This window comes from Hermetia illucens, chromosome 1, assembly GCF_905115235.1.
Source record: "Hermetia illucens chromosome 1, iHerIll2.2.curated.20191125, whole genome shotgun sequence".
Lineage (NCBI taxonomy): Eukaryota > Metazoa > Arthropoda > Insecta > Diptera > Stratiomyidae > Hermetia > Hermetia illucens.
Window position 1 is genome coordinate 150019646 of NC_051849.1, and position 10747 is coordinate 150030392.

Sequence of the window (10747 nt, forward strand, 5' to 3'; positions counted from 1 at the left end):
CGAAGACGAACCAACCAACAACATCAAACCGCACTGGTCAAACAGGAAGAATAAAGATAAGAGAATACAACTTTGAGACCGATAACCGCTAGGATGATGAAATCCGCGCACGGTTGTTGTCAGCCAACAGAGCCTATTTCAGCTCACAAAAACTGTTCCGCTCGAAACGTCTCACCATAGGGTCAAAGCTCTTATTGTACAAGACAATGATCTTGCCAGTCCTCATGTATTCCTCGGAAACTTGGATTCTTAGCAAGAAAAATTGCGAACTCTTGGCCGCGTTCGAGAGAAGAATCCTACGAAGAATTTTCAGTCCCCTACATGAGGATGGACGATTCCGTAGCCTACACAATGACGAAATCTATGAGCGATATTATGACCGTCCGGTTGTGGATAAAATCCGGCTCAATAAGTAACGGTGGGCGGGTCACTTAATCCGTATGGATGAGGATGATCCCACCCGGAAAGTCTATAAGGGCAATATCTATGGTAGAAAAAGAAGACGAAGCAGACTCTGCCTAAGATGGAACGCCACACAACTTTTAGTGATATCGAATTGGTGGACCTCGGCGCAAAACCGGGATGTCTGGAATTCTTTATTAAGACAGGCCTAGACCGGATACCGGTTGTTGTGCCGTTGATTATGATGAAAAAACATGTAGTTATTTCTTAATGCGTTTTAATATAAATAATTAAATGATATAATTTGAATATTGTGGAGTCGGGAAGGGGTTCTGTTGGCAAGAGGAGAAAATGCTGGAAACAATTAAATGAATTTTACCGCATTCGCATGCCGTCAAACCAAAGGGCACCACAGAAATTGGTGAATGTCGTGTCATCGTATCTGCTTTCCCCTTTCCGTAATTTCTTCATTTCTATGAACTAAATAAATCCAAGGTGGTACGACTTTCAACATTTGCCTAGTGAAAACCCCAAACGTTCTCTTACTGTTTCATTGAAAATATTGCAATTGAATGGAGTTCTTATACAAAAAATTTTCCTTTACACTCCGGGCTAGTTATACATATGGGTGCATACAGGAAAATTCCTCTACGTGCATTCATGAACGTTTTGATGAATCATAGAGACGAAAATACGTCATCAACACTGATGTGTAACCGTTACCCGCGTCCGGGTCAACATTACCAGAAATCGCTCAACTAATCAATAAGTTGTGCAATACTTGAATAGAAACAATGACGTAACAGCTGAAATCCACCCCAGAAGAGAGTGAGCCACTTTGACCTCTATTGTCCTTTAATCCACCACACCCCCTAAATAGATGACATGAACAAGTGAAAGTCATTTCTATTTCCCATAATCTTCCAACACGTACGCTTTCCAATGGAACACTTTGTGTTCCCCAATACTTACAGTGGAACAGAGGGAGAAAGAAATAGTTTCAAAAGAAAGTTTTCGCTTCTACACGTGCGCAGGAGCCAAAAGGAATCTAATCAGAGCCATCCTGCTTCCAATTGGTAAACAGCTGATCACGTGACGCAAAGCATTCCGGCGCGTGTGATCCCCATTTGTTTCGTGTAGTTCACGTACCGGCCCCGCTTCGAAAGCTGCGAAAGCTTTATAAACGAGAGAAACAGTTCGATTTCAATCATTCCGTGCGTGATTCGCGAAGCGGGACGGTTTCTGGGAAATTGGAACTGTGAAACGATTTGCCCTTGATTTGACACTCGCCTTGTACAAGCCGAAGTGAACAGTTGTGTTCTAGTTTCCTTGGACAGATCTATTAAGTGAGTACAAAGATTGTTGCAAAATGGTGTTAAGCCAGAAATATATTTGAATCTTTTAGTTGAAACCGTTAAAAGTTACTGTTCTTGTGATCAAAAGTGATAAAACTTTATCTTGGTAAATTTTTTCGCGCATGGAGTAAAATGGTGATCCTTGTGGGAGGTTTCCTACTCAAGTGAAAAAGTGTCCTAAGTCTGCAAAAAGTAGTATCTAATTTAGGAAATGGGCGAAAACAAAGTAATTAAAGTTTTGGCAATGAGTTTGTGTACGGGGTGGCGCGATAACGTTTGCCCGGAAGATTTGACCTCTTTGACCTTGTCCGCCCGTGTACAGCAAAGACATGCCCACATTGGGCAGGAGCGCCGATAAGAACTCCTCTTTATTGCCAACTATCTAAATAAACTTTATTCCCTGCTTTATCAATTAGAACTTTGTAATTTCTGATTATTTTGTCACCAGTTTAGCATCGGCGGTGACAAACAAGTACGTCACCAACCTCCATTCAACCTGGCTTATATCGTATGATAGCTTACCGTTTCTAACGGGTCATTTGGAAGAGATGGGATCCATTAAAAATAGCGCATTTAATGCAAATGACCTTTTTCGATACTTTGCAAGCAGAAAAGATAGATGCCGGCTGCTGTGAGACGGTGTAGTAAGGCCGGGACGCGCCATGTTCGCAATCTAATTGGGGAAATGTTAAGAATGCTTTCCAATCGTCTGTCGTCCATTCACTTCGCGGTTGTCTTTTTCCTAAAGAAAAATTTGAAGAAGTTCTATCTTTGGATAGAGAAATTCTCGAACAATAGAGGTTGTATGAAGGTCGGGTGAATTTGGGAAATGCATGGGCTTTTCATGTTTCTTATGGGAGAAAGAGGAGGCAGCCTTCCACCGGGCAAAGAAAGGCATTTGAAGTTGTGAGAGGACCAAGTCTGATTCTATTTTGGAATAGCATTTGTGTTCTTGGTATTCAACTTTTTCCAGTTAATCTGATTTCGTTCCCGATTCCATTGAATGTCTTTGCTTCTATGTCCTGCCTTGGAGAATTCAGAAAACCCTTGTAGTTTGCTTAACACTTGTTAGCCAATGAAGGGATAATAAGCTAAATTCACTTAGTACTGAGTACTTTGAAAATACATATAGGGTGGAAGTCATCTGTTTTCCCAACATTCAAATATGTCTCGATAAGGGCCGCGAAAATCTATTGACTGTAGTCTATTTGATGTTTTTATATCATTTTGTTTTAAGACTTACTCCTCAATAAGTTGCGGAGAACGGAACGCTGCTATATTGCATAACGCCCCCCAAACAAAAATGTTTAAATTAACAGATTTGTTTAGGGATATAGATAGATAGTTCTAAGTCCGCCATCCACCTGATGGCAGACCGGACCAATTGGAAAGAAACACTCTTTCTCAGCTTCTAGTCCATGGACCCCCGTAATGGACTAGAAATCAAATTCAAAAAGTATAAACGGCTTACAGTTTCGAATTGAATGAATTTGGGTTCTAGCCCATAAGTGGTTTAGATCAGTCTCGGCCGTCTTAGGCCTGAAGTTACTAGGCGATTTCCAACTTTACGTTATGAATTATATATAGGAGGGCAAATAATGTCCAGTAATCACTTGAATACGGTGCTTCCAGGGCAGAGGCAGCGTCTGATGAGTTGCCTCTGCCCTGCACGAAACGGCAAGTCTATACTAATTAATAGTTTAAAAATTCAGATCTATTTATACGGCTTAATGTCAATTCAAAAACCGACTGGAAATTTTGGACGTTATTTTTATATTTCGGGTTAAAGTCTCATTAATTCGTTGAATCGAATTAAGATTCGAGTTTTTCCTTTTTGATTTTGCTGGATTTATTTTTTCCGCAAATATGCACATTCCACCGACGTATTTGTCGTGTATCTCAGATGCAAATGCCCGTAACTATAGGAGTCGGGTTGTGGGCGGGTCACTTAATCCGTAAGGCCGAGAAGTTATCTAGGGGCAATATCTATGGTAGAAAATGAAGACGTGGCAGACCCTACTTCAAATGGGAGGCTCTCCGGAAGGACATCGAATTGATGGACCTCGGAGATCGGATACAGGTTGTTGCACCGTTGATGATGATGATAAATAAGGAATTACCAAGCAGTGTGTTATTCTCTGAACTTTCGGCAGATGTTTCAGATCCCCTGTCAAAATTTCATCCCGTTCATCCTGTTTTTGTTCAATCAACTGCTGTCTACTTTTGGGTCTGGGCTCCATTAGCGGACTTTCTTTCAACCTGGAGCACACACTTTCTTTTGGATTCGAATCGGTAGAGTTGCCAGGCCAATCTGTCCGAACATCTGCGTAGTGCTTATAATTCGCTTCATTAGTTGTATGCGATCAGATTCCCTCCCCTTGGTCCGTAAATTGATGGGACAATATTAAGGCATTGTGCAGACATTGGGAGATATTATCTCTATAATATTCTCCATTAATCGATTTTCTTTCCTTAACAAAGTGTAATCGGCTTTTTTCGGGGGCTGTTTACTCCACTAACTAACATGACTTAGGCATCGTGAGAAGTTCTTTTGCATGCAGTTATTATCAACAATTATACATAGACGACCGAACATTTTATTATCTGCTAAACGAAAGTTTTGGAGTTTCTCTCAAAACTTCAGGCTATAGCGGATGCTCTTTGCGAAAAATAGATGTTTCATATGGCTGTCTCCGTTTGGTTAATCAATATACGGTTGGCTTCGATATTTATTTACTGAGTCGCGAGGATGCGTTCAGCGTTTTCCCGTGCCTGTTCCAAACTCATTTTCTTTTCGCTTTTGTGGAAAGTGCCGGCGGTCGACCGCTTCTATAATCCTCCGCAGTAATTCCTTGTGGGAAATTCATTTTTTCACAGCGTTCTTGGTGCATCCAAACCGAATTTGAATTCTCTATTCGACGATTCACCATTGCTGTCGTCCAGGAATTGCATTTCAGTACCTTCCAGATTTATATACTATTTGAGAAGTTGCTTTCCTAAACGTACGATGTTGATTTCAACTGTCGATATCTTGTTGAATGGTTGTTCTTTTTGAGTTTTCATATTTTTCCCTGAAGACAGCACCTGAGGCTTATAAAAAAGTACCCAAGAAACCGCACTTCTCTATATTTTTTTAGAGATTACATACTCATACAAACCGTCTTTAGACTGCCCCAACTGCTCTTGAGGATTCTTATGTAATGCTATTCTTTGGGGCATTGCCATTGAAAATTTGATTACCTTTCCGTTAATTACGTAGAGGTTAACAAGGGGTGTTCGTCGACATTGAAGGGGTTTTTGATTGTGCGCCTTTTCAAAAACTTGGTGATGTCGCCAGAGAGCATGGTGTTGATGATGCTTTAATTAAATGGATCCATGCTATGCTAACGCAGAGATTGCTGTGCGCTGAGGTGGGTGTCGAACGCTATCTGACTGCAGAAGCAACGAAGGGCTGCCCCCAAGGAGGTGTGCTTTTGCCACTTCTGTACGTACTGCAAAATTTGCCAATACACGCTCAAGCTTATGCTGATGACGTGGATGTGGTTGCTGTTGATCGGGATCTTGGAACAGTGTGTAGCAATATACAACGTGCCGTTGATTTGATAGACAGGTGGTGCCTCAGATATGGTCTTTCAGTTAATCCAAATAAAACCACAATGGTATTATTCCCAAAAAGGAGAAAACTGAATGGACTTTGCCTACCCTTCTACTCTGCGAAGAAGTGAAATATCTGGGAGTCACTCTAGAGTTTGGAGCAAACATGTAGAGGTAAAGATGAATCGAGCTCTCACAGCTTATGGGTTGTGCGGACGGACCTTTGCCTCGACATGGGGACTCAGGCCTCATGTGGTAATGTGGATATACGTTGCCATCATTAGGTCGATGTTCGTATATGCATGCGTAGTGTGGTGGGTTAAGGTGAGACAAAAAGGTTTTCACCGTAAACTAGCCGCACTGCAAAGATCTTTATCTGGGTATCACTGGTGCCATGAGCACGATATCCGGCGCAGCTCTGAATGCACTACTCAATTTACAACGCCTGGATATATTTATTCGAAGCACAGTAATGAGAGCAGCTCATACACTAATTCGATTAGATCTATGGGGAAACGACGGATGTGGGGGGCACAGAGCATTGGAAGAGTTAATGGGAGGACTGAATCCAGTTCTTACAATGCCTTCCGATTCTCCTGTCCCCATACATATGTTTGGTAGAAGATATGAAATTACCCTCAAGCGTAGAGAGAACTGGGAAGTCTCCGAGGAATGCGTGGCGGGATATACGGAAGTCTTCTACATCGATGACTCAAAAATAGAAGAGGGTTCTGAAGCCGGGGTCTACCTCTCGAATAAAAACGCGAAGTGGGCTTTTCCTTTGGGACAATATGCAACGGCTTTTCAAGCCGAAGTTTATGCGATCCTAAGGGCGGCAAACTGGGTGATTGACGAACGGTTGAAGGGTAGACGCATCACAATCTGCAGTGATAGCCAAGCTGCATTGAGGGCGTTAAGTAGTCGTTTGAACTCTATTTCTAGATTAAATACGGGGGAACTACTCTGGGTACCTTTTCACTGTAGCATAGAGGGAAATGAAATCTCGGATGCTTTAGCGAAAGAGGGATCAATCTCCCCTATATCAAGACCGGAACTAGCAATTGGAGTATCAGTAGCATTGGCTAAGTCTGTTTTCAAAAACTGGGAACAAACTTCCCATAGTGACAGGTGGCAGAGCCTATATGCTGCTCGACACACCAAACTTTTCCTGCCAGAACCGAATATGCGTACCGCAAAATTTATCCTGTCGAAAAACAGGAGGACTTGCATGTGTATTGTGGGGATTCTGACACTAGCTGGGCATATGTTCAGAATAGGAATTACTCAAGATGAAACGTGTCCCTCCTGTAATGAGGTAGCGGAATCCACGGAGCATATCCTACGTGAATGCCTCGCCTATGGACGCATCAGGCATCAGATCTTTGGTGTCGATGTTCTCCAGTTGCGACGGGTAGCATCATATTAACTAACGTAGCTGTAGCTTCTTGTAGCTTCTCTCCCCCCCGCCACACACACACACAACAGGTATAAGAAGAATTGTATGTATGAATGAATGGTGCTTATTTTAGTAGTTTCGAAGTCTATTTTTAGTCCTATTTTCTTAGGCTAGGATAGTAGACCGAATTTTAACAAAGAGTGAAAAAGTCTCTTACGGTGCAATGAGCATCATTGCCCCCATCCCAAGATATTACTAATTGGTTAGTATTCACCCCAAGGCATATAAGATGGGCCCCTCTGCTCTCTCACGCCATATTTCCTCAATCTCAAGCATCCCAATGGAATTATTCTTTAGCTTTTAATATATGTAGTACTGTCAGTCATTTTAGCTGATTCGTTTTGTTTTGTTTCAAACTAAAGTTTTTATCGGAGAAGATAAGAATAATCTTACTTATAGAAAATTGAGATAGCTTATCGCCAAGATACTCGTATCTCACACATGAATTAAAACTTGGTTTCGTTAATACGCATTTTTCGAAGAGCATTTTCCAGCACATACTAGATCGTTCTGTGCATTTCGCGACGCAGCCACAGGTCGCGTGCGTTCATAAAATGGTCAATAATTCTTTAACATTAATAATGATAATTGACCACACAGTAGTCCAATTTGAATCTATACCTTGAAGTATGCTCTGGCGCTTTATTTCGAGGTCACAAAGGGTAGTCTAGGAGGCAATTTAGTTTACACTTGCCTGTAAATGTTGCCCTCGTATGACTCAGGTGTTCATTTACAGTTGAACCAACTGCTATCTGACTGCAATACAAATAAACGAGTGAGATTTAAATAGCAATCTTTTGAATTGAGTATATGATGGCTGAGTTGGCTGAGCGTCAGCGTCTTGACCTCGTGTCCATGTTGCGTCATGGATGCTTGTGGTTGTTTCGTTTCTATGAGGTTATCTCTTGTACAGCATTAACTGTGATGATAATTGATCTCATTTATAATGAAGCAGGAAAAAACAATAAGAAAGAGACTACTTATGTTCTATACTTCGCAAAGGAATGAATCAAATAATCAAATGCTTCTTGGAGAGTTTTGTTGGCGGGTAGGCGCGGTGCTATATCTCGCATATCTGCGAATGAATTATAGGGATTTTACTGTATTAATATTTATTCATTGTTGCCTCCATTTCTTCTGTATCCACTCTTTGAATACACCATTTTCGTATATCTTGCCTTATGTGTGAATGTGCAACACAGAAACCACTAAACCTTGCCTAGTCATTTTCTCCTTCTTCGAATACCGTTGAAAAAATTAAGTTCGTCCAACTCAGCCTGGACCGTCCCCTAAAGTTCATAAGGCGAACTAATTTCCGTTGGCCCATCAGAGCAGGCAGATCGTCACGAATATAAATTGCCTGCACAGAAGGGCTTTTGCTCTTATCCGTTTAATGTGAATTGTTATGGTTGAAAAGATGTATGGAGAGCCTGCTGGAAGTAAAAGACTGCGACAGCCGGCACAAACTACTTATCGGTCATTCAACATTCCCCAGGAGTAAACTCAAGAAGTCTGTGCGAAATTAAAGTAGGAAATAATGTTTATATTTAGACTATTGTAAGGTTGCATAAACACCACTTTACATTTGCAAGACCATGCGCGAAAAAAGTTACTTAACACAAAGATTGAATGTAGCATTAATGAAACCTTTGATTATAGAATCATTAAATTTATTTCTTCCTTTTTTTTTCAGATAAAAACTAATCAACATGTCGAAAATCGGAATTAACGGATTCGGCCGTATTGGTCGCTTGGTATTGCGTGCTGCTGTCGAAAAGGGATGCCAAGTTGTCGCCGTTAACGATCCCTTCATTGGTGTTGATTACATGGTCTACTTGTTCAAATACGATTCCACCCACGGTCGCTTCAAAGGTACCGTCTCATCTGAGGGTGGTTTCCTCATTGTCAACGGTCAAAAGATCACCGTTTTCTCAGAACGTGACCCCAAGGATATTAAATGGGCAAGCGCTGGTGCTGAATACGTCGTAGAATCAACTGGTGTCTTCACTACCACCGAAAAGGCTTCAGCTCACTTGAATGGTGGCGCCAAAAAGGTCGTCATCTCCGCCCCATCAGCTGATGCACCAATGTTTGTCTGCGGTGTCAATTTGGATGCCTACGATCCAAGCATGAAGGTCGTATCGAACGCCAGCTGCACCACCAACTGCTTGGCTCCATTGGCTAAAGTTGTCAATGATAACTTCAAAATTGTTGAAGGTTTGATGACCACTGTTCACGCAACAACTGCCACACAAAAGACCGTTGACGGTCCATCTGGAAAATTGTGGCGTGATGGCCGTGGTGCTGGACAAAACATCATCCCAGCCTCAACTGGTGCCGCTAAGGCTGTAGGCAAGGTTATCCCAGACTTGAATGGAAAATTGACTGGTATGGCATTCCGTGTCCCAGTGCCCAACGTATCTGTCGTTGACTTGACCGCTCGTCTTGGCAAGGCAGCCACCTATGACGAAATCAAGCAGAAGATCAAGGAAGCTGCTGAAGGACCACTCAAGGGAATTTTAGCATACACTGAAGACGAAGTTGTATCATCTGACTTCATTAGCGATCCTCATTCATCAATCTTTGATGCCAAGGCTGGAATCCAATTGTCCGATACATTCGTGAAACTCATCTCCTGGTACGATAACGAATTCGGTTACTCCAACCGTGTTGTCGATCTCATCAAGTACATGCAATCCAAGGATTAAATTCTCTGCGATTGAAGCAACATGTTTTCATCTGACGCTGCGGCGTGAAATTAAAAGGAGAAGAACGCTATGCTGTCCCCACGGACATTGAACATAAACATAAACTACAAAACATTAAATTTAAAAGATTTGAGAAAATACATAGCTTATAAGAGATTTAGTTCTTTTGTTTCGTTTTGTTACCCCTTGTTTTTGAAATGAATGGTACCTACATTTTTCGTTTAGGAATTTTAGAACGATGCGAAATTGGCACGTCAGTCAGTCAAGAGTTTCATAAAAAGTTAGAAAGTGAATGGAAAGTGGAACATTTGGGATTATGAAAAGAAAACGAAAAAAAAATTCATTGATAGTAACCGAACAATAATCGCGCTAAGTAAAAAAACTCATAATCGAAAAGTCTCAGGTCCGCTTTTCATTCCGCACAAATATCTATCAGCTAAGCTAATTTTCCCTTTTTTGAAACAGGCTTTTGAAATTTCTTAGCGGAAAGTATGTGTTTGTTCATTATTTATCGCTAATGATGAGATATAGTTGAACATTAAATGTTTACCAAAAATATTTGGACGTTTTCATTCATGGAGCAATTCCATGTAGTTTGCATGGAGTGCAGTATATTTGATTTTTCTGGGCGTCTCGAATCTACAGAACAATTAAGATTTAGAAACATGCTGACCTATCGTTCGCGTTTTCTAATCCACCCGCTTGAACATAGTATGCAACGGATACTGGTCGTCGGAATGAAATGGCATTCCCTTTGTACAAACTAATTCCGAATTTCCCTATTCCGCTTCGCTAACGTGGACCTGCCTTCATTTCTGAAATTTTGAACAGTTAGTATTCGTCCACTTGCCCCAGATTCTTGTAAATGGAAACTCAAGTTCGCAGCTGCAGTAATGATTTTCAGTTACATCAACAAACTGTACTAGAAAAAAATCAATGATGCCACCATCAAAAGTAGAACAGGAATACAGCGTCTCGAAACATTCCATAGAAACGCGTCGTACGTTTAATAACTCGCTTCGTGTCCTCGGGCAATCTGTAGCGATACAAGTACATACTTGCTTCATAAGGAACTGTGTTAGATGGTAATTCAATTCTCCGTGTATTTTTGAATCCCATCGTCATAAAATTTCTTTGATCGTTCTTGAAAACATTGGTGCACGAACGCCTCCACTGCTGCGTCGTAATCAAATCGTTTCACTCCAAACGCTTCATTTAGTAGCCCAAAAAAA

General features: G+C 41.3%; 1 protein-coding gene across 1 annotated transcript; it reads left to right on the plus strand.

Moving 5' to 3' along the window:
- The first annotated feature begins 1591 nt into the window (after positions 1–1591).
- On the plus strand, positions 1592–9675 carry LOC119648594 (glyceraldehyde-3-phosphate dehydrogenase 2). The gene is made up of 2 exons (XM_038050366.1): positions 1592–1748; positions 8501–9675. Exon 2 carries the CDS (start codon positions 8517–8519, stop codon positions 9513–9515), a length of 999 nt encoding a protein of 332 aa, XP_037906294.1. The 5' UTR covers positions 1592–1748; positions 8501–8516; the 3' UTR covers positions 9516–9675.
- Positions 9676–10747: the final 1072 nt, after the last annotated feature.